At 43.3% G+C, this 22,578-nt stretch overlaps 1 protein-coding gene across 3 annotated transcripts; it reads left to right on the forward strand.

Moving 5' to 3' along the window:
- The first annotated feature begins 886 nt into the window (after positions 1–886).
- Positions 887–22,303, forward strand: DCT (dopachrome tautomerase). Of its 3 annotated transcripts, XM_074859427.1 has the most exons (8): positions 887–1,367; positions 9,056–9,355; positions 10,822–10,922; positions 11,975–12,141; positions 13,784–13,963; positions 14,071–14,206; positions 15,638–15,839; positions 18,413–22,303. In XM_074859427.1, the coding sequence occupies exons 1-8, from the start codon at positions 971–973 to the stop codon at positions 18,592–18,594; spliced, it is 1,665 nt and encodes a 554-aa protein (XP_074715528.1). In that variant the 5' UTR covers positions 887–970; the 3' UTR covers positions 18,595–22,303. The 3 variants fall into 3 exon arrangements, with proteins under 3 accessions (XP_074715528.1, XP_074715529.1, XP_074715530.1); XM_074859428.1 differs by lacking the exon at positions 9,056–9,355; XM_074859429.1 differs by lacking the exon at positions 15,638–15,839 and having other exon boundaries at positions 18,413–18,578.
- The last annotated feature ends 275 nt before the right edge of the window (positions 22,304–22,578 follow it).

Genomic DNA, 22,578 nt, shown 5'->3' on the forward strand with positions numbered 1-22,578 from the left:
GCATTGTGGGCAAGGACTGCTGCATACTAGGAGCTTTTTAAAATAATTTTTGTCGATGCCCTGAACAAAACCACTTGTCTGTGTGTCTGGTGTGTGTATTGCTCTTACTGACTGTCTCCTGCCAGGTGGGTAATAAGTGCTCGGCTGTGACAGTTCTGAAAGTCTAGCCACCAAACCAGCCCAAAAACAACCTCTGGTGTAATGATGGGGAAAGGATTAGAGAGCAAACAAGGACCACCCACCCTTTAAAAACAATTAAATAATTTATTTTGCATGCAAAAAGGCTATTAAGAAGGGAACCCTTCTTCCCACGCCACTCAGATGTTTACGGTACAATCACTGGAGTTCTGCGGTCAGCAGGTAGAGTCTCCATCCCAAACTGTTACTACCTACTAACTACTGCTACTGTTACTGTTACTACTGTTACTGTTATTAATTTTTGTTAATGATGCACCTGTATCCTCTGTGCTTCCAGTTCATTTTCTACTGCTACTCTTTCACTGGAAAGTTTTATCTTGCAGTGAATGAACTGAAAAAAGGGGTTTCCTCTTCTATTTATCATCTATTTACAGGCTTTTGATTAAAAGAAAAAACGTGTTTCTCCAGCCACCTCAGCTAAAATGAGACCATCAATTTCTCAAAGCTCATGAAACACTTGGAGAAATAAATGAGGCATTCATTCTGCTGACAAGCTGCCAGAGCCTGCAGAACTTGCTCTCACACTGGCGTCTTTTCTGCCCTTGATGTCATGTGCAAAACACGAGGATTTGTGCTGTGCTAATCCCTCTAATGAGGGCTTCTCCCAACCTCTATATAAACCCTGCTCAAAGCAGTGGCTGCTGGGCAGGCACTGCAGAGTCAAAGTGCCTGTCTTTTGCACTGCATTCAAGGCAATTAAAGACTGGGATTAAACAAACACCCAACACCAGCATCCTCAGCAGCAAGAGGGATTATCCCAGTTGGCTGGGGCATGGAGACGCAGCGAGGCCAGGTTGTCCCACGGTGGAGATCTCCCTGCTCCGCTCACTCAGGTTCAGCAGAGAGGCAGAGCCTGCACCCAGCTTTAATGGGCGCCCTGAGGTGGCTCTTCTGGGCTGGGCTGGGCTACCTGAGCTGCTGCTCTGCCCCCCAGGCTCAGGCACAATTCCCCCGTGCCTGCATGACGGTGGACGCCCTTCACTTGAAGCGCTGCTGCCCGCCCTTGGGGAGGGACCCAGACAACGTCTGCGGGTCCCTGCAGGGCAGGGGACAGTGTCAAGGGGTGCAGGCAGACACTCAGCCCTGGAGTGGCCCTTACACCCTTCGAAATGTGGATGACCGGGAACGGTGGCCCCTGAAGTTCTTCAACCAGAGCTGTCGGTGTGCAGGTGAGAGGGATGCTGGGGTGAGGGACGGGGATGGATGGGTCTGCTAACCTTGCTCCAAAGGCCAGAAACATCCCTAGTGGCATAAGGTGTTAAGAAGGTTTCAAATGTGTCAGTTTCCTAAAAATACTGTTATGTTCATGATACTATCAGCACTTTTTCAGGGCGATGGAGACAAAACCTGTTTTCTCTCATGCAAACTTTTGGGTTTTCCTCTTTCTGCAGGGTTTTGGACATTTCAGTGCTGCGTCCAAACCTCTGTCACTGCTAATCATGGCACAGTGAACCTGGATCAGTGTGCACTCATCAGAGATTTATTCCCCTTGGAGTAGTACCTTGCAGCATGATATACCCTGTGCACAGAAAATGTGTGGATGTCTGGCCAGGGTGTTTCCCGGGGTTGTTAACTAAGTCTGCAGCTCACTTTGATCCAAAATGGGCTTGTACAACTGCCAGAGGACATCCCGTCCTTTTCCTCATCATCTCCAGCTGCTCCTTCCCCCCTGTGACTGGGCTTCTGTGTTCACATGGTGGAGGTGAAACAGATCAGGGACAAGATGTGCTTGAAGGCTAACCTGGCCCAAAGGATCAGGTTTTAATAAGACCAGTTCACTAGTGCTGGCAGGAGGGAGGGAGTAGGAAGGTGAGTTCAGGGCAAGATAAGGCAACAGGACCCTTTTTCAGCAGCAGCCCTGGTCGAAGGAAAGTTAAAATGAGCAGGAACCGCAGCCTCAGCCCAGACTGCTTTGCAGGCCTGGCAGGTGATGGTACCAGGGGTTGGGCAAAAGGCACATCTCAAGCACTTGAACTCACTTCCTAGGCAGATTTCAGATGCAGCCCGGGGTTTCTTGTTGGAAACATAAAGTTGTTTGATTTTTTTAACATGGGAAGAATAGCCTGTTTTCCTTCAACCTGATTCTTAGAACTAGCTGAACTGTTTTGTCTAAAATATACCTTGGCTCTCACTATCAAAAAAAAGCCCAGATCAATCTGAGAAGGAAGCACTGCAGAAAATTTCAGCAAATGAAGTTAAGTTTTGCAATGCTGTTGTCAACTGAAAACAGAGAGGTAGTGGCAGATGACTTAAATGGAAACATGGAGTTACTGAAGCTCCTCAAAATAGTAACAACAGATTTTAGAGTATAAATTGTTTTTTAATCTCTTCCTTTGACTAGATTTCAAATGCTTGTGTGGCAGTACTTTTCCAGACACTTTACCAAAAAAATTGGATGTAGGTTTTTTCATTTTAAAGGTTCTTATATACCTCCAAAACTGAAGTCAGGTATCACATACAGGCACAGACCCTGAGTCAGAAGAACACTGAAGCCCATGGGCATATACCAATATTTATTCAATCTAAGTAATTAGGGCACCAAAACCTGGGAGTAAATTGAAGAGCAGTGTAGACAGACATTGTCTGCATAGACAGGCATTAATTTGCTTGTCCAAGTAGAGGTAAGCACCGGTATTTGATATTTGCAGGGCTGGGTCCCAAGTTATGTGACCAGAATGTAGTGTCCTTTCATTCAGCCTTACTTCTGCTGAGCTGTCTGCTCTCCTCGGCTCTTTAACTCTAATTTCTCTTGCTGTGTTTTTATTTTACTTGTATTCCTCTTTCTCATTGCAGTCTTTATTATCTAAATGTACTAGTGATAAAATGTTAAGGTGGAAGGCATGCTTAAGGATGATTTTCAGGGAGGTTTCCTGGACTCTACTCTGCCTGATGCTGCATGCAAAGGCATTTCTAGGAGAACGCTAAGAAGATCACAACTGCATGGCATTTGAATTAGATCGGATGCTTTTACAATGCTGGTAATCATGTATCTGTGTCTATTTGTTGTATTTTTTTACTCAGTTTTATGCACTGGTTGGCTGTTTGCACACCAGAGTTTTAAGTGGAGTGACATGTGGTCTTTATCAAGCATCTAGGGCTATGGTACCTATGGTAGGTAACATAAATTAAATATACTCATTCAAAGGGACATGGAGCAGTGCACATCTCTACTACTAAGGTATCTTACTTTCCAAATGAATGTTATGTGCAAACTGCCTATTTGAAATGGTTCCTGGCTTGTGCAAACTCCAACCCATGCCGAGGCTCTTGCTAGTGTTTTAACAATATGAATGGTTGTGTTCCAGTGCTTCTTAGCACTGTTTAATTTATAGTTTAGACATGGCATAAATGATAAACTATGAGAGCTCCAACTGCCATGTAGCTGATAATATTTGGTTAGAGAGTACCATTTAAACGTATCACATAGCTGATGGCTATACGGTAGGAAACCTGGAAGAGCTGTGAGGAACGGACCAGAATTTTCCAAAGGGGGGATTCTGGAGTTCTTGCAATAAATTAATCCATTTGAGCTTTCTGCTAAAATCTTAATAGCTAAGGATAAAAGGAACTTCGAAAATTTGGCCATTTGTTGTAGCTATTCACTGAGGAAAAATGTCTTAAAATCATATCCATCCAGGTCTGCTGGGTGCTGAATATTTCTGGGAAAAAAAAAAAGAATAAAATCCCAAACACAAACTAATATTGATGAGTGGTCATTGTGGGGTCATATTATTTTTTTTTTTCTCAAATTAATGTAAATTTTCTAAGGAAAATTAAAACTCTCCTCATTTCTTTTCCATTTCTAGGCTTTAGCTGATAATATGCATTAGGTCTTCTTTAACTGGGGACAAATAGAATAAGAGTAGTACAACAGAAAGATCCAGTTTTACTTCTCACTTTCTGTACAAAGAGCCATGGTCAAAAAGACAATTGTAAGTCTGTTGTCAGGATGCTGTGTGCTACACATTTGAACTATTATGAACTATTTTGCTATTTTGAGTTCTAAAGGCTAAAATTGTACTAATGAGATACAGATCTGCTATAGCATTTTAAATACTCAGTACAGAAGATTATAGTGAAAAACAAAAGCTGCAGGCAGTCATGTGGCTGCTAGTACAGATTTTGATAGTGATTAAACAATGTTTGAATTCACTGAGGAGTTAAACATAATTATTATTCTTTTTTTTTTTTTTCCTGCCACTTCCTAAGGTTAACATGTGGACATGTGCTGAACATTACTCTATTTTTTTTTCCATAGAAGTTTTCTGAGAATAAAAATATTTAAATATTTTCACATTCGTGTGCAATATATAATCAAGTTGGGGGCAGGTTTAAATTCTATTGTTAAGCTGTAAGCAAATTGCCACTTAAGCCATGTAGCTGATATGATGGCCTTTCCATTAGGTAAAAATGAACTTTTGAAGTAGCTATAAAATACACTTCATTTACTTATTGTAGGGCAAAGTGGCTGTGGTGTAATACTAAATTATAACCATACCTTGATGACCGTGTTAAAGCCTGTGCTAGGTACAGATCTTTCACATCCTGAAGCCTAACAGTATGTCCAAATGAAGAACTAGAAGAGACAGAAGAGCTAACCATTTGTCTCACACGGTAGCAGTCCTGATCCTACCCTTGGGATACTGCAGTCTGCTGGTGTTTCAAAGCTAATGGAACTCCTGTTTTAATGCAATGGCTGAAGAAGTCTGAAAAGGAGTCCTTTCTCCCCATCTGATAAATGATGCGTGTTAAGCTGGTCTCTGTGGAAGAAAGAGGCATGGCAGCTGCTCAGATTTCATCTTGGTACGGTAAAATAAGGCAGAAGATGGTGAGTGTTGGATGGGTTCATTTTTACTGAAGAAAAGACACTGAGTGGTAGAATTATTAATTTGTGTGATGCTCAGTGTCTGAAGGCCAACCACATGCTGTGACTGCTCAGAGGTAGAAAAATCCCTGTCTGTGAGCTCAGGCAATCATTGGGGTTGAGAAGCAGCTACGGTGGTATGTGATAACTGCAGTTAGCATACACCGGTGATATGTATTAACACGTACCAAGTGTTGTGTCATAAGAAGTGTCTTTTTCTCAGTGTCATGCCTGTGGACTGACTCAGTGGGAGAAGTAGCATGGCCATAGCACCTACAGAAGCAGCCAGATTCACCAACTTGACTAGGAAAGAGCACCATTAATGATGGTGAGTTTAGGCACAGAAGACGGCTCCCGAGGCAGGTGATCCCATCTCCAGACAAAAGGGTTAGTGGGGAAGACACCCCAGATTACTTTCTTTGCCCAGCAGCAGTACAATGGTCATTCCTGAAAGCAGTGGAACAAGCAGGGAGGATCTGGACTCCATCGGTGACATGATCTCCTGTCTGTGTGCCACAATGACCTCCCACACTACATTCTCTAGGAACCACAAGAGGTGAAAATAGTCTCTGTTTTCCCTGGCAGAGCCTCAGAGAGGTAGTACACTGAGTTGCTATGTGTTAGTCACTGAAGGCAAAAAAATGCTAAGGCATGAATCCTTGCATGTTCCTATGGTCCCTGTGTTCAAAAGGATCTTGAAAGGATCTCACTGTCTTACTGAAAATGTCTGCTGTGTGCTATATCCTGATGATATGAGATTACTTTTTTCTGGTGTCCTAGAGCTGTACCATTGAAGTCCACCATCATCAGCATAGCAGACATTGAAGCTAAGTTGTCAGAGACTGGGATATACATTTCACAGTGCTATCATGTGGGAATTCCACAAGGCAGTAAATGAACTTTCTGAAAACAGCAGTGCCTCATTTCCAGACCAGTGGCCTGGTAGAGTGCTTTAGAAACAAATGCTGAAAAAGTGGTTTGGGTGGGACATAAAAAACCTGGGTCTGAGTACTGCAGTTATTCCTGTTTGCAATGTGGGAAATCCCACAGACCTCCATTAGCATCTCACCATTTCAGCTGCTGCATAATGACAGTCTTGTGATGCATGGAGTCTGTTGAAAGACAATGACAAAAAGCAACTTTTGATTGCATGAAGTGTTGTTGTGTGCATTTCTGACAAGAGAATGTTGCCAAATAGACCTGAGGACGTTACAAAAATGTTCAACACAATCAGCAGAAATACTGCAGTGTGAAATACCACTTTGCTTGGAAATTTGCTCCTCCTGTCTGCTGTCTCTTCTTCACTACAGTCCTCCTTCTTACTCAGTAAAAGCTCATGTCCCTTTGAAAAGTGTCTGGTGAAGTGGTGGAAAGAAGGGACCCCTTGGATTACTTAATAGATTAGGTGGTTAAGGGAGAAAATCCTGCAGAGGATCAATTGAGTATAATTAGCAGCTGCCCAAGGGAAACAAGTGAGGAGTCATTCGTCCACTTGGCTCCAGATGCCATACAGGTGGAGAAAAGTGCTCTTCCCATGAAGATGACTCATCATTTCAGGCTTTTGCAAATTTCTTTTCACAGTCTGAGGAGGCTCATAGAGTATACCTAAAATATGGATTTTCTCCCATAAAATGATCTTGGGCATCAAGAGCTGTGTAGATTCAAAGGGCTCTCACTGAGAGAGGAATAGGCACCATCAAAGCCTCAACAAGACTGCTGGAGTCCTGTTCTGGTACCAAGACCAGACAGGACAAACCTGGTCTTGCACTAACTTTGGTTCTGTTAGTGCTATATTTCAATGTGATGCTTATCCAACGCTGTGAGTAGATGGGTCATTTGAATTACTGGAAGCATGACTGCCAATCTCTGAAAAGGTTGTTGACAGATTTTTTCATGGTTAATTCCTTCTTTGCCCCCCTTCTCTTAAAAAGGATTGAATTCTACCTTTGGGCAAGAGGGGACAACAGCTGCTTTCCAGAAGTTCGTAGTCCATGTACTGAAACTTGTGCTATATATATGGCCTAAATGGGCAATGTTGCAAGATATTGCTGATAATTGTCATCTAGTCAGTACAGGTTGGAGTACGTGTTGGGCCCTAATAAGTAGGCTGAGTTGTCAAGAATGAGCAAGTATACAGATAGTGGAGTACACCAAATTCACAACAGCAATCATGGTCTTCTGATGGGACTCTCAGGATATCATGATAAAATTAACCTTATGTGTTGCTTCCCTCCCATCTTAACCTGTGCCCTCATTATAATAGCATATCCGTACAATCTTATTTCTTTCATAAAACTATAAACTACTTGCTTTTTCTGGCATACGTCTTCATCCCCCTAAACCAGTGCAGATCTCTGGCTTTGGGTGCCTTCTGTCCTAGCTGGAACACGGCAGCTGAGCCCAGCTGCTCCTACCTGCATTTGGACAATACGTAAGCCATACACCTGGAAGCTGTCCTCATGGTATGCCAACAGGCTGTGCACGGTCCAAAACCTAGTTGAAGTCTTCATCTGTGTGGTCCCTAAGCTTAGCACTGGTCCTAAGCTTCATGATAGCATGTAAACCTATAGATCTCAGAGCCTCTGAAGTAACCATGAGCTCTCCAAACCTACAGTTAAGAGTCCTCATGTCCTCTTGGTAGGTCTCACAGGAGTCTGTCACAAATGTTTAGAGCTCAGCAGCCCTTATCCTAGAGCTAGCCATAAATTACACAGCCTTCTTGGTAACAGCCCTTGTAACCGTGGCGGTCTTTGAAACCAGTAATACGCCCTGTAGCCCCCGACAATCTGAAATCTTATTTTAGTATTAACTGTTGTTCTGCCCATAGACTCAACCCTACAGCCTAGTGAAGTCTGCCCATCCATGAACACTTCATAAGCCACTTCCCCATCGCCATGTTAGCCTGAAGCCTGTCCTGGGTGTAGCAGTAATGATATGTGTGGGAAGCAGTGAGATTTTGTGGCATTTTGGAAAACGATTGACATGGTTGTTGTGGAGCGAGTGTGTACATGGGGTTGAAGGGAGGGTGGCATATAGGGAGTCTCAGTGCAGATTTTTGGAGAACTGAGTGGAGATCCCAGAGGACCCTGGTTGCCCCTCTGCTCCCTCCCTTCCCTGGCAGCAATGCCCACTGTCCTACACCACTGCTACGGCAGCAGCCTGCCTGCGTGCAGGCAGGAGGCAGATGTCTGCTGTAGGAACGGTTGGTTGTTCCCCATCTCCCCCAGCAAAGGCAAAGCATGCTGCAGCAGGGCCTTTCTGCTGCTGCTGGCAGTCTGCCACAGTGAGTGAGAGGCCACGCTTACAGCAAGCTCTGCTTTCCTGGGCTCTTCCACCACATTAGAGGGTTTGAGCTAATAGCCTAGAGCGGACCTGATTGTTTGCCTTAGGAACAAGATGCCAGCGGGGAATGATGGTACTGCAGTGGTTTTCAGGCTCTTACTGCAGCACCATTTAATAATGCTTAAAGTGTGACCTGCAGCACCCCTGGTGCTTGTCTTGGATTGTGTTGTGTCCCAGATACACTGTTAACAGACATTAGTTTTTCAAAAGTTTTGTCCTTAAGAGAACTCTTTTGTTTGGGGATTTTTTTCTGTACTTAAGGATACACGTGAAACGACCCTTTTTTGGGTTTGATCTTGGAAGTACTTGAGAGCAAATCGAGCAAAGCACTTCATCACGTGCTTAATTGGTGAGACTTCTCACGTGCCTGAGGGCTTTGCAGAGCTCTGAGCACCTTGGGACTTGAAGCCCATTACCCAGCACTTCACCTCCCCAACCAGCTGAGTGTGGTTCTTGGCCCTGCTGTGGCTCTGGGAAGCAAGCCATCCTTCTGGTTAGGCAATTAGCAAATCTGCCAGTCTGCTCAGCTGCTGTCCCTTCCTGCAACTGGCATCTCTGGGGAAAAAGAGAGCTAATTCTTAATTTGTCTGTATGTCACTGTTAGTTTTCCCTGATTCATAATGTCATGACTGCTCTCTCCTCTTGATTCAGGAAACTTTGCTGGCTATAACTGTGGTGACTGCAAGTTTGGCTGGACCGGCCCCGAATGCAATGTGAGGAAGCCAGCAGTTGTCAGGAAGGATGTCCACTCCCTGACAGCAGAGGAGAGAGAGCAGTTCTTCGATGCTCTAGACCGTGCAAAGACAACTGTTCACCCAGACTATGTAATTGCGACTCAGCACTGGTTAAGTCTGCTTGGTCCCACCAGAGAGGAACCGCAAATTGCCAACTGTAGTATTTATAACTACTTTGTTTGGCTTCATTACTACTCAGTCAGAGACACACTATTAGGTTAGTGCTTTTCTTATTCAACAGGCTCTGCAGGTAAAAGCAAGTGTGAAAAGTGTCATTGCTGAACAAAGGTAAGTATGCTTAACACAGCTGTGCTACTTCATCGAGCAGTGAGTCCCAGCAGGAGCAGATCTGCAGAGTGAAACAGTTGGTGGTGAGAAGCTGGTGGCCATCCACAGTTGAGGGAGGTGTGCTTCAGACCTGCTGTGGTCTGGTCCCCCTACCCCATGGTGGCTGGAGCACACCAGCCGCACTCCTGGTGCATCTTCTGTCTGCCAGGGAGGCAGTTCAGAGGCTCCACCATTGGGTGAACTGAAGTGTGGTCAGGCAGTGACTGACTTCAAAAAGACATTCCTAGTCCACAGGACAAGGTAGATGCAGCAGCAGTGGGAAAGGGGCTCTGCAGTGGTGAAGGCAGAGACCGTACGGAGACATTGGGGACCAGAGTGCTACTGCTTTCTGTGGTCTTCAGCAAGTCACTAAGGATGGGATTTGCCTGACTAACCACAGCCTGCTTTTAAAACCAAACCAGGTTAGAGGTTTGGGTATCTAACCCCATGCTTTCTCCCAAATCTGGATTCCTAGTCCTCGTTGCTCTTCTAGACAGAAGTACTTATGCCAGCCCCATTTTGGAAAGCCCAGCTCTCACAGGAGGAGGCACCAATACAGCTTTTCTACCTGGCAGCCCTACATGCAAGCTCAACAGCCCATATCTACCTGCTTGCTAGAGGATATCTGCTACCCTGCAGTGGGTTTTCTTCAGTGTGACCTTCTGACAGTCTTCTATTTTGCAGGGCTGAAGTCTCTGGCCTAGCAAGAGCAAAGGTCCTTCAGGGGACGGGACAGTCATGTGGAAAGGGAAAGAGGCAACTTCTAGTGCTGCTGCAGTGATAAATAAATTCATATGTGGGTTGAAACTTGCTGCAGTGATTAACAAATCCATATGTGGTTTGAAGCCTCTAGCCTTTGAGTGTCTTAGTTCTCATGTGTAATAACAAGAGCACAACACAAGAAATAACAAGCACAATTTGAAGAAAATTGGCAAAGGATGCTGAATTACTGTTGGCAGGTTATGAAAAATGCTGAGGTTCTGCTAGGTACATGGTGTAAGTCCTGCAGCTGAGCAAGAGAATGAGATAATGATGTGGTACATATTATCAAGGAGCTAAGATTTTAGACAATAAGACTGCTTCTCAAAACCAAAACCCACTAAAGTCGTAAGAAATCTTCACAATATCCAACTTTTGGTGGAATGTGAACTTTTGGGAAGCACTGAAGTGAATATCCACAGAGGAGTTTGTTCACTTGTCCCATGTAAGTGTTGTAGCTTCTGATGTGTGTGCTCTTTCCAAATGTTCAGAGCTGCAGGTTTTTGTTTAACTCTACTCCAGGCAAGAGAAGAAGGTGCTGTCTTTCACTCAAGCCTCATTTGGTGCCTAAGTGCTTATTTCATCTTCCCTTTGTAGGACCTGGCCGCCCCTTCACAGGTATTGATTTCTCCCATCAAGGACCTGCCTTTGTTACTTGGCATAGGTACCATTTGCTGTTGCTGGAGAGAGACCTGCAGGTTAGCTGAACAGCCTTTCTCTTTCCTCATGCAACTTCTCTCTTTTGTGACTTTGTCGAGCCAGCCAAGGGTAAGCTATTTCCTAGGATAGATTCTTACCCAAACTCCCAGGAGTGTTTGCTCACTAATCCTTTTTTGTTTAAAGTGAAATTAGTGCTTTCAAGATACTGAGGACTGAACAGTTTCTCACTGTGAACAATGACGTGAAGGTTATCATGGAGATTTTTTTCTTTATCTCCACAACAGAGAACAGAAGATGTAAATTAACACTATTTATTAATAAAATCAAAGCAACACCTACATGTAAAACTTGGTAACAGATATTGTCTGCTGTTGTTGAAAATACCATCCCAATGAAAGCAACTCTAAATATTACCCCCTTTAAATGTGACACATTATACATTTAATACATACTTATATTCAGCAATACATCTTTTAAAGAAATATGTTAATGTGCCCGACAGTCAGTTGCCGAAGCATTGACTCATTTCCATTTGTATTATTTCTACATTGACAATGTCACTGATTTCAGCCTTGCAGATCTCTAATGAAAATGGTTGGTATCAAAATAGCTGCAGGATCTTGCATGAAATCGTATCTAACAAACAAGCACAAGCAAATGCACTGTATTCCTCTATTCATACAAGTTCAGATTCTTCCCCAGGGCCAGCCTTTCTGGAGCAAAAGCAAACCACATGCACAATTTTACCCATTACCCACTTACGTCACTCAGAAAGCCTCTTAGTTGCTTAAGGCTTGATTTATCTCTGCTCCTGCTCAGTCTCTGAGTTTGTAGGAAGACTAACATGGCCAAAAGAAGTGCAGGCCAAGAGTAGAATCACTAATGTCAGTGTCTGCATGGACTGACTTAATGCCCCAATCTTTTGAAAGGAGTTGAAGCAGCACTGTGAAATGCATGTAGTTGAAATGCAGAATGAAAAGCAGAATATCCAGTGAAATATCAAGTGAATACCCAGTGAAACAACTTGCAGGAGTCCCTTTCTCTTCTCTTTGAAGGTGATTCCCTGCTAATGCATTTCTGTCCATTGCAGCGACTGATAGGCAACGACTCCTTCGCACTGCCCTACTGGAACTTTGCCAAGGGTAGAAATGAGTGTGACATCTGCACGGACCAGCTCTTTGGAGCATCGCGGCCAGATGACCCAGAGCTGATCAGCCTGAACTCCAGGTTCTCCCGGTGGCAAATAGTTTGTAAAAGGTACAGGAATATCTAGGGCAAGCTTCCATACTGACCAAAGCTTGCTTTCGTTCAGCATTGAGAGCACGGACTGCTCTCTCAGTGTGAGCGAGTGGCACAAAAAGAGCCAAGACATCTTTTTTAAAACTGGGAATCATGGTTGGTTTTTGTGTAGATGGTGCTGTGTAAACTTTCCCCTCTGGTATTATGGAAGTATATTTTTGAAAGATGATTCTTTTGGTACAGGATTTTAGTCGATTCAGCCAATTTGAGGCTGCCAAAAGTCTGAAGAGTTTGCACATTGGCAAGTATATTCTTAAAGAAGAAATGCCTGCGTGTCGGTTCTCTAACAAACACCCAACTGATTTTGGCAGCAGAAACAGAAAACTGTTTTGGCATATAGGAAGCTAGAGATAGGCTGAAAAATCTGTTCCCTTTTATCAGGTGAGACCTTAACCCTGATATATTTAGCGCAGTTTGGGGATTGACTTTGAAGTGACTGAGATTTCACATGGAAAACAACACAGAGACAGCCAGGAGCTTGCTGCCAGCTCTCTGTAGGTGTATACTGATTTGGGTGAGAGCAGGGGCTTTGATGGGGGATTCACATGCAGGACTGGGGTGCTATGACATAAGATGCTACTGGTTACAATACTCATATAACATTCTTCAGTCAGCTCCAGGGCAGCGTGCAGTCAGTCAGAGGGAGGTACTGAGAGCTCAGGGCTTTTCAAAAGAGCCTCTTTCTATGGGCACCTAAAGAGCTACTTTAAATTCTAGCTTTAGGCACCAGTTGGCTTTAAATCTTGCCCCTACTTTTTCTCAACGATAAATAGGGCTTTGTTTTTTCTTGAAAAGTGTAGTGACTAAACTTTTGCCTTGCCAAGATTAAACAGAGACGGGCTTTTGTTTACTTCAGGAGTTTCTGAAAATGCTGTTTCATTTCATACTGAATAGCACAAAATTTTTTCACAAGTGTTACACTGTTTTTCTCCTCCTCCTTCCCTCTTTCTATCCTTGATATAAAGGACTTGCTCCCCATTAGCTATTGGGCAGCGCCTGCAACAGCAGGATATCCTCCAGGCCCTGAAAAAGAAGATGCAATGCATTGCAGTTTCTTTTCCTCTAAAGGGGATGAGGGATGGAAAGTGAAACCCTGTTTTATGTCATTCTTTGCATTTTCTCAGCCCACCCCACAGTAGGACTTTCCTTGTGTTTTTTTTCCCCATTTTGTTAAGAGTCAAAAAAGTAGTCCTTACTCAGGACTGAAAGTTTGTCAACTCAAAATTCAAAAGACTGTTTTAGATTGTCTGGTAAAAACTGTTCTTCCAAAGCCCTTGGGAGGGGAGAAGGCACGAAGGGAGTTGTGCTTGCCTTTTCTAAATCATCCTCTCTCTGTGGACAACGAACCTGGTAACTCTTGGTCCAAATGATTGATGGCCCACAGAGGACACAGAGCCACAGGAAGTCAGGGCATGGTGTCAGTCCTGCAATAAATTCAGCTCCCAGGCCATGGGAGGTGAACTGAGATGCCCCAGGAGGTGTCAGTCTCTAACCCCTGCTCTCTCACGTGTATAGCTGAGGCCTCTTTTCTACTATGGGAGAAAAGGCCAACAAGTCATCACCTTCTTCTGACTTGCACTGCTTTCTGTTTCACGCTCAGCTTGGATGACTACAACCGCCTGGTCACTCTGTGCAACGGGAGTGATGAAGGGCCGCTGCGGCGGAGGCCGCCTGGGACCTCCAGTGAGCAGCTGCCCACCATGGAGGATGTCAGGAGGTGCCTCTCCCTGCAGGAGTTTGACAGCCCTCCCTTTTTCCGCAATTCCAGTTTCAGTTTCAGGTTTGTCTGTGTCGGTTCCTCCAGAGCTGGCTGGGTCATGGGTTTTCTTTATGTGCTCATTTGTCAGCAAAATCTGGTTACTTGATGCTGCTTTTACCCATCTACAGGAATGCACTGGAGGGCTTCGATAAATTGGGTGGAGCCCTTAACTCTCCAATGCTGAGCCTTCATAATTTGGCTCACTCTTTCCTGAATGGGACCAATGTTCTCCCTCACTCAGCGGCCAACGATCCCATCTTTGTGGTATGTCTTTTTCCCCCATCATGAGTGACAGTGGCTGTGGCTCAAAGTCAGCTATCTCACCAGAGATTTGCAGAACAGAAGTAAAGTGAATTCCCTAAAAATAAGTCTTTTAAACAGACAAGGAGAAATCTTTAATGTTTTCTTGAACACTGCCACACCTGCATAATGGTCAAATAAAGAGGGAAGAAATCTCAGGGCAATTTGTAAAATATAAAATAAGTTTCTAGGTAGAAGAGCTGCTATTCCAAGTCATGTTGCCCTGAATCCTTTCATTAGGTGGTACCTAAACTTAATGTCTTATGCCAGACAATTTTACAGCAAGAAGATAAACTGAAAGTGGGGCTAGTTATTTTAGAGCAGTAGACTGAGTAGTTTGTGTCTTTGTTTCAAAATTCACAGGATAAAAGGAAGACCATCTAATTTCAGGGTCTTTTGGAAAATAGAAATAATGTGATTTCACTGATGCAATGGTACAGTGCTGCACTGCAATGAGCAGCACAAACAGCAATGTGCAAATAAAAAGCCAAGAGTCGAATCTGCTTACACATCTTTCTCTCCTAATAAGTTAATGTCAATTTCTTTTCCTCTTTGTTAGATTAAACCACAATGATTATATAGAGAAATTCTAATACAACTAATTTCTTTCTTACCTTTATTTTAAGTTTGCAATCTTTTGTTGGAGAAATTAGTCCAAATACTTATGTAGTTGTTCTCCAGCTTATTTCCTTAATAATTCTTGAATTCCTACATGCATTTCTTTCTTACACAATGAAATCTTCATTTCACTAAGCTGTAATTTTATAGGCAAGATTATTTTCTATAGGATATTTTCTAAGCTTTTTCCAGGGTTGTAATTAAAAAACATGAGTACATCAGAAATTAAGTTGAATTGCCCCAGACATTTGTAATTGTTGTCTGAAACAACTTTCCTGTATTAGTGCTTTATAGAGTTATCAACTCACTGGGCAAGACCTGACCAAATTCATGGGTACCTGGAGCTGTGGATCTGGTGGCATGCTCTAAGATGAGCATGAAGGAATCAATTTTCCTGCAATTTTCCATACCTGTTCAGAGATGAGAGAGATTAAAATATGTTTGAGAGGTACATTCACCTGTATGAGCTCAGTGGGCCCTCGCCCAAGAGGTCAGACCTGCCCATTCAATGCCAGCTGATATTGAACTGTCTGGAGAAAGAGCTTATTATGAAGAAGCAGCAACAAGGACATGTATAGCAAAATGTCCCATGCAGGAGATCAGTTTACTCCATTCTCATGAGTTTTCCTGGTTTCCCATTCTGTAAATCCCACCTAAATTAGATTAGCCTCTTCTCTCTCTTTCAAAAGCTGCTGCCACTGTAGACAAGAGTGTTTTAAATGCTGATGAGTTCTGACAGAGCTTAGTAAATGTGTATGCCCATGCCTGGATTTGCAGGTTCTTCACTCCTTTACTGATGCCATCTTTGATGAGTGGATGAAGCGGTTTAACCCCTCGGACAACGCCTGGCCTGAGGAGCTGGCCCCCATCGGTCACAACAGGCTGTATAACATGGTCCCTTTTTTCCCTCCTGTGACCAACAATGAACTCTTCCAAACTGCAGAGCAGCTTGGCTACACCTATGCCATTGACTTGCCAGGTATGTCTCAGAGGTGTGGAGACTGTTCCAGGCCAAGCGATGAGACAGCTCACCATGTTTTCAACGACATGGGCCTGTGAAAAATAAGGCACCTTTCACAAAATGTATGGGTATATTCACCTGCTCACTAGCAATCACATGTTGTAGCGCAGGTAGTTACAACTCACCACGTAAGTTGTGGTAACTACAAGTGTGCACATACTTAGTTTGCTCTGCTGCAAAATGCATCAATTTGAACTGCTCCGGCATTGATGAAGGTGCTCCTTCGGAGTTGGGGAGTCTTTGATTTTGGCTCCTGCTCCCAGCACTGTTTATGCCTTTTACAGGATCCTTTAACCTGTGTGGTGATTTAGTCCCTGCCGGGGTCTGAGACCACGTGGCCGCTGCCCCTCCCCCATAAAGGGAGCGAAATACAAAGCCCTGGGGCTGAGATAAGGAAAGGTTTAATACAACAGTGCAACAGCAACACAACAAACAACAACAATAACAATAACAATAACAGTAATAACAATGAACAGAGCAAGGTATGTACTGATACAGCAGTGAGAGAACCGGCTGTGCCAACCCACGCGATCACTGATTCTTCCCGCGCTATCGGAGCCCGGAGGTGAGCATGGTATATGAATAACCTGGCTAGAGCTTCCCCCCACTGCTGGGGAAACTTAACCCTATCCTAGCTAAACCAGGACAACCTGTCAGAGGTCAGGCATTCTGCCAGAGAGTTTGTCTGACTAACGCCGGTCATTAGAAAGTACTTGTTTTGCAGAGAGCCCTGAATGATACTGTACCATGAATCTCATTAGAGATGAACTACATTAATCTTTAGATAACCTGGAAAGATGTACCTGGGTGTTGTGTGTTATAAACCACCAGTTTTAAAGATTTTCCATGCCCATAAATATGCTGTGCCTTAGAGTTTGCCTATTAGTTTGAAATTACCTTTGACACAAATCAGATAAAGATAAAAAACAAGAAAGCAAAGTATTTATGCACAAAATCCAAAATTTGCAACACAAATTACAAATATTTGTAAAAGGCACAAGTGTAAGAAATGCATGATATCCATGCTGCAGCTGCTTTACCAAAGATTAAATCTGAGCAGTTTCTTTCTCCACCTCAGTATTCCTTTGAGAGGCAGTAGGTGCTTATCTAACCGATGTGGCCAGAAATTTCTTTAAATGCTTACTATGTATCTGTGGTTTTAATCTGTGGAGACTGTTTAAAGGTCTATAGGCTGCAAAAGACTGAAAACCTTGTCCTCAGGCTGCATTCATGCAGGGCAGCCCTGACGTGTGGAGACATGCTAGCTGTTCTCAGGGGTGTCCCCAGAATTTCCCCTGAAAATGTAAACTTCCCCTTTTATGGAGTTTAAGTTTTCCTCCCTCTGGACAACTGTCCCTACTTCTGCTTTGGAAATGCTGCTGCCCCTTGGGTATGAGGTACCCAGAGACGAACAAAGGCAGCTTGTGGTTCTGCTGCTTCTCAACTCCCACCTAAATAAATGGTTATCTCACTATGAAGCAGCATATCTATCCCTGTCTGCATGATCAGTGTTCAGAGAATAAAGTTTTTACATTAAAACCCTTCTCTTTTATCTAAATATAGAACTTGCTAATTCTGCCTCGTGTAACCACATTAGAAATCAACATAGGTAATACCTTGCTGGCTTTTACCTGAGAGATAGTAAAGTGGTAAACAATTCATTCTGGGATCTTACTGAATTTGGGCATTATTGCCCTCAACTCTTTTGTTGACAGAGACTGCAGATTGGGTCACACAACTTTTAGTTGCTTTTATAGTCAGTGTGACATCTCCTTGAGCCATCTGGATTTCAGCCCATATGTCCAAGTACCTTTTAAATACCTAAAATCCTTTTGAGAGTTTTTTGTGAATATAATCAAATGTAATTATTGCCATCTTGGTATATGTAGCATTTTTCAGAATAGGACAGCAGGCAGTTGTTGCTTCTGGAAGCATAAATGAAAACACAAAATAAAGTTATTTAGCCAAGTGGAGCAGGGTTATTGTAAGAATGGGCAATATTATCTTAGAAGACAGTGGTTCCTCAGAAGTGGTTCAAAATCAGAGGATGCGATCTGGAGCTGGGCAGCAGAACCACACTAAGTAGTGTTTTCAGTTAAAAGTTTGACAATCGTCTGCTTTGTGGTCTACAGGAAAATTGGAGGGTTTTCTGTTGACCAAAATGACTTGGAAACAGCTATGCTGAAATGTCATTATAGAAAGAATTGCTGAAATCATTCATAATTTTGACCAAATTAGGTAAGAGAATGGTCTTTTTGTATTGTTACTGTTAATCTTTCCAGTTCTCAACACTTTAATTTGTATGAAAGGTTGAAGTTTAAATTCAGCTGTAGAATTGTCTGGCAGGAAACGGCTCTGGTTCTGGTATGTGTGTTGGTTACACAGTGCATTACCAGCTTCCCCTGTGGCCACTGGGTCTCTAAGCCACACAAATAATCAAATTACCAGGCTGTGGGATATTTTCTTTCTTCCATGTGATTTAAGAAATGAAATTATATGCTGTCCTCACTTCAGACATTTCGTATTTCCAGGTTCACTTGAAGAAACCCAGGCGTGGGCTGCCATGGTTGGATCCACAATTGGAGGGTCACTAATAGCTCTGGCCATGCTTGTTCTTCTGCTTATACTGTTCCAGCACCAAAGGCAGAGAAGAGGTTTTGAACCACTGATGAATGTGAGCTTCAGCGCCAAAAAGTACATGGAAGAGGCCTAGTGCCCTTGCTTTGTTTCTTTACTTATTCGTGTAGGAAGTGATCTCGATTGCCTTATTGAGATCTTAGCTGAGAACTTATCACACACTCCTTTGGCAGCTGACTACATTGTTCTCATTCAGGTTTTCCTGTTATCTTGCTAATTGTAATATATGAAGTCTCTGGGTACATATGTACAAGGCCCAAGACAGGCCAGACTTTTCTTATTACCAAACATTATCTGGAGTGTGTGACACTTATAAGTCATCCTCTATAGATTTAGATCAAGACAACTAAGAATCTAAATAGAAGAAAACCAACTTAGATAACCAAGATAATTTTTCACCTCAGTGTGTTCTTGATTTCATTTAGCAGCTCAGAGATGTGCTGAAAGTTATTAACTCTACATATATATTGAATAACATATTATTTTAAAGTTATCAATAAATATTCTGAATAATATAGTCTTTTTTTAAGGTTCAAAATGTTTCATGCTGTTTGACAAAATACTATAGGACCCCCCTGGTTACAGTTTATTTTAGGAGCATGATCAATTCCATACATTATTTCAGTCAAGCTGATGTTAGCAGTAAGTAAACCTCCAAACTCAAATTCTCCTGAAATTTAAGAGCAGGAGTTCCCTGACAGCTAGAGATACACTTGTGCTTTACCTCTGTGTTAGGGACCTGTGACAAAAGTTGAAAATGGTGTTCATCCTTCTCTGTTTTGGCTCTGCTGCACTGTTTCATGAATTTAGACCTAAATTTCCGAAGTCTGGGACCCAGGACTCAAGACTGAGATAGTTCTCATGACCCAGGTCTGCAGGTAGGGGATCAGGTTTGGATATGGCACTACCTAGACCCCATCTTAAACATTCCTTTATACGTCCCCTATATATTTATTTATTTAGAGATAGATTTGGAGCATATTTGGGTGGCTTTACCTATGTTATCTTGAGAGAGGATTTTTACACAGCGAATGAAGTCCTGAACACATCGTGTCAGATTTGGTGCATAATATGTTACATTAATGGAGCACTCAGGTTTTGAATTTTGTAAGGTCCTGAGTCTTAGAAAAACTGCTTTTGTAGCCTTTAATAAAAAATTCCAGTTAGTAATGCTTTCTGATATTTCTTCTAGAACCGCTCAATACTAACTGTGTGGACTAGAAAGAAAATCTCAGTAGGTCTTCACATATACTTGGCTTTGAATATGTGTAACTTACAAAATTTACTCTAAAATGCAGACTTTTTTGGGCAAAGAAAAGTTATGATTTTCTAACCAAATTGTCCTGGTTTCGACCAGGATGGAGTTAATTTTCATTGGAGTATTTTATACCATGTGATGTCAATGCCCAGGTGGGTGGGCTCTCGTTCATGCTGTCTGCTCATGGGGTGGTATTGTTGCTGTGGGGGCCAGCTGCTGTGCTCGGTAAGCCACTGTTGCATTTTACCCGTTTTCTTTTTGAACTCACTATTGTTACTGTTGTTCTCTTGTTATATTTAGTAAATTCTTTCTTTTTACTCAACCCACGAATTCTCTTCTTTTGTCCCTCCCCTATCTTACCAGAGGGGAGAGGGGGAGGTGAAAGGCCGGCCACATGTGGTGTGGCTGCCGGCTGAGTTCAAACCTCCACACACATGCTCAGGTGGACAACGATCCTCTGCTGTTTGTGGTGTTCTGTGGTGCCTTTAGGGAGCCCCAGTGCACTTGGTCCTGGCTCATGCCCAAGATGTCAATGATTGAAGCACTTTTTGTACAGCCACTCAGTCCAGCACCCTAGCTCCCAATTCAGGTTGCCTGTCAGGGGTTTTTACTGTGTAGGGTCCGGCGTTACTTGATGGTGCTGAGGACATCAGCTGAGGTCTCCAGAGACCTGGCTTGGGCATGTGTCACATCAGTTGGACCCTGGTCATTGTCAGTTTGTAGCTAGGTCTGAGGTGTCCATATGCCCTTCTCAAGGCGGGAGATGTCAGCCACTTTTGAGCACTACAAGACTATAAGTCTTCACATGCACCAGTTCCTGCTAAATACTGATCTAGAGAGATGCTGTTAGATGGAGATTGACACCTTTTTGTCCTTCATGTGATGTGAATGCCAAAGTTTAGGAGAGAGGCTAGGCTGCTACTTCCAAGGGTGAATCAGATTCTTCCTTGGGCTCACAGGGCATAGTGTGTGCCTAACTGGCTTCACCACCTTGGAGGTTTGGATACTGCTGTCCCAAGTGTTTGCTTTGCAAGCTGTCCTGGTTATGGGCAAGTGACAGTGGCAGTGGGGTAGAGGAAGGAGAGAGACAGGGGAGAAAAGTAAAAAATGTAGCATATCAGTTAACTTGCTAGAACTGATTTTGCCTAAAAGCAGGTGGGCAAAACTAGGGAGAGTTGCTCAGTTCTCACTTGTAAATTGAGTAGTGTGTTTTCCTTTCCAGAAGAAAAGCAATGAGGGCATTAGATTGATACCAAGCATACACAAAAGCCTAGGGTCAAAGATTCGTGCGTTACTCTTTCCACTCGCTGCCTCTTAGTTTAGTAATTTGGGCGTTAAAATTATGACTGGTTTAATAGTTGCTCGTAAAAATCTGTTTGAAGTAAGCTGTATAGAGGACACAACCTGCCCTCTCGCGGCTTACTGAAAAATTACCTGGTGACACCGGAAAATTTTCTCCCTTTTTAAAAAGAAAGTCTTGGTCTAGCAACCAAGGAAAGTTGTGTCCTTGGTAAAAGGAAGAAGATAGACTTTATATGAAATGCTTAAAAAGGAAGAAAAAAGAAAGAAAGTTGATCATAGGCGCATTACAAAATGTTGGAGGAACTCCTGTAGCAAGTCTGATTGTAAAGGTTGGTTTTACATGTTTTAATGTTCCACTCATCCCAAACTACAGAAAAGGCTTTTTCTTTTGGTTGTTGTTGCTCGTTTATGCAGGTGTTAGTAAATACCTGCAATCTATTGTTGCATAAATTGTACGGAAGCTACTACTGCCAGGGTGAGATGAAAAGGGACTCTTCTGTCCCATAACACAGAAGGCAGACTCCCACAGGCTCCTAAGCTGAGGGGAACAATGCTGAAAACACACCATCCCCGATCTCCACAGAGCCCAGGATGAGATGAGGAGCTAGGAAATTAAAATAGGATATAGAAATTAGGCACTCAAGAAATGAAGGTATAACTTAGTTTAGAGATAAAGATGGAAGACTCAGAGATCAGGCTAGGGGCTAGAGGCCGATTAGTTACAAGATAACTAAGATTGAATAGGATAATAGATCATAGTCGATGGGCCAGAGAGCAGAACAATATGGAAACCTTGATTAATGGAAGCTGTGAGGGAACGCTTCCTGATGGAATAGGAAGACAGCCCTAAAAACTGGTCAAAAACCAACCCTATGGTCCGGCCTGAGTCCAGGAGGCTACAGAGACTGCGCAAGAAACCGAGGTAAAAAGTTCAACAGTGAGGAAGAGGAGCTACTTCATCTCTGCGACCCCAGCCCATGACCACCGGGACACACTGTGCAGACGCGACTAGGAGGAGACCGGGGTGGAACATATGAAAAAGACTTTCAGGCTCATTATAATACGAAGCGGGGATAGGTCATGCATATGTATAGGCATATTATGAATATGTGATACTTTGTAGCATAAAGCCAAGACAGGGTGCCACGAGAGGTGTGCACGTTTGTGATGAAACGATCCCCTGTGCATCTCAGCACTGAATAAACATACCTGCTTTATAACCTTACAGGTTGTGGAGTCGTGTTTCCGCAAGTCAAGGACACCCTGGGATTTTTGTCCTATAAATCAGTGCAAAGTGTCATCTCAGCTCCTGGAGTCAGTGTGGAGTGGGGGCATGGAGCGGTGCCCGCTGGGGTGCCCCTGCCTTCACACTGGGCTCAGCATGGGCACCAAAATGGGGACAGGGAGGGCAGTGCCCACCTGGGACAGGGGTCACTGATGCCCACGGACCACCTCTGCCCATCACTTTTTCCTCTCACATTCATAACTGAGCAGTTATCC

The sequence above is a fragment of the Strix uralensis genome, chromosome 2 (genome assembly GCF_047716275.1).
Source record: "Strix uralensis isolate ZFMK-TIS-50842 chromosome 2, bStrUra1, whole genome shotgun sequence".
Classification (NCBI taxonomy): Eukaryota; Metazoa; Chordata; class Aves; order Strigiformes; family Strigidae; genus Strix; species Strix uralensis.

What these genes read in the sequence shown, in the direction of transcription:
- DCT (XM_074859427.1), top strand. Translation starts at nt 971, where the DNA reads ATGGAGACGCAGCGAGGCCAGGTTGTCCCACGGTGGAGATCTCCCTGC. An exon ending in TGCTGGAGAGAGACCTGCAG is followed by an intron (nt 10,923 to 11,974) that starts GTTAGCTGAACA and finishes TGTCCATTGCAG; the next exon opens with CGACTGATAGGCAACGACTC. An exon ending in AATTCCAGTTTCAGTTTCAG is followed by an intron (nt 13,964 to 14,070) that starts GTTTGTCTGTGT and finishes ACCCATCTACAG; the next exon opens with GAATGCACTGGAGGGCTTCG.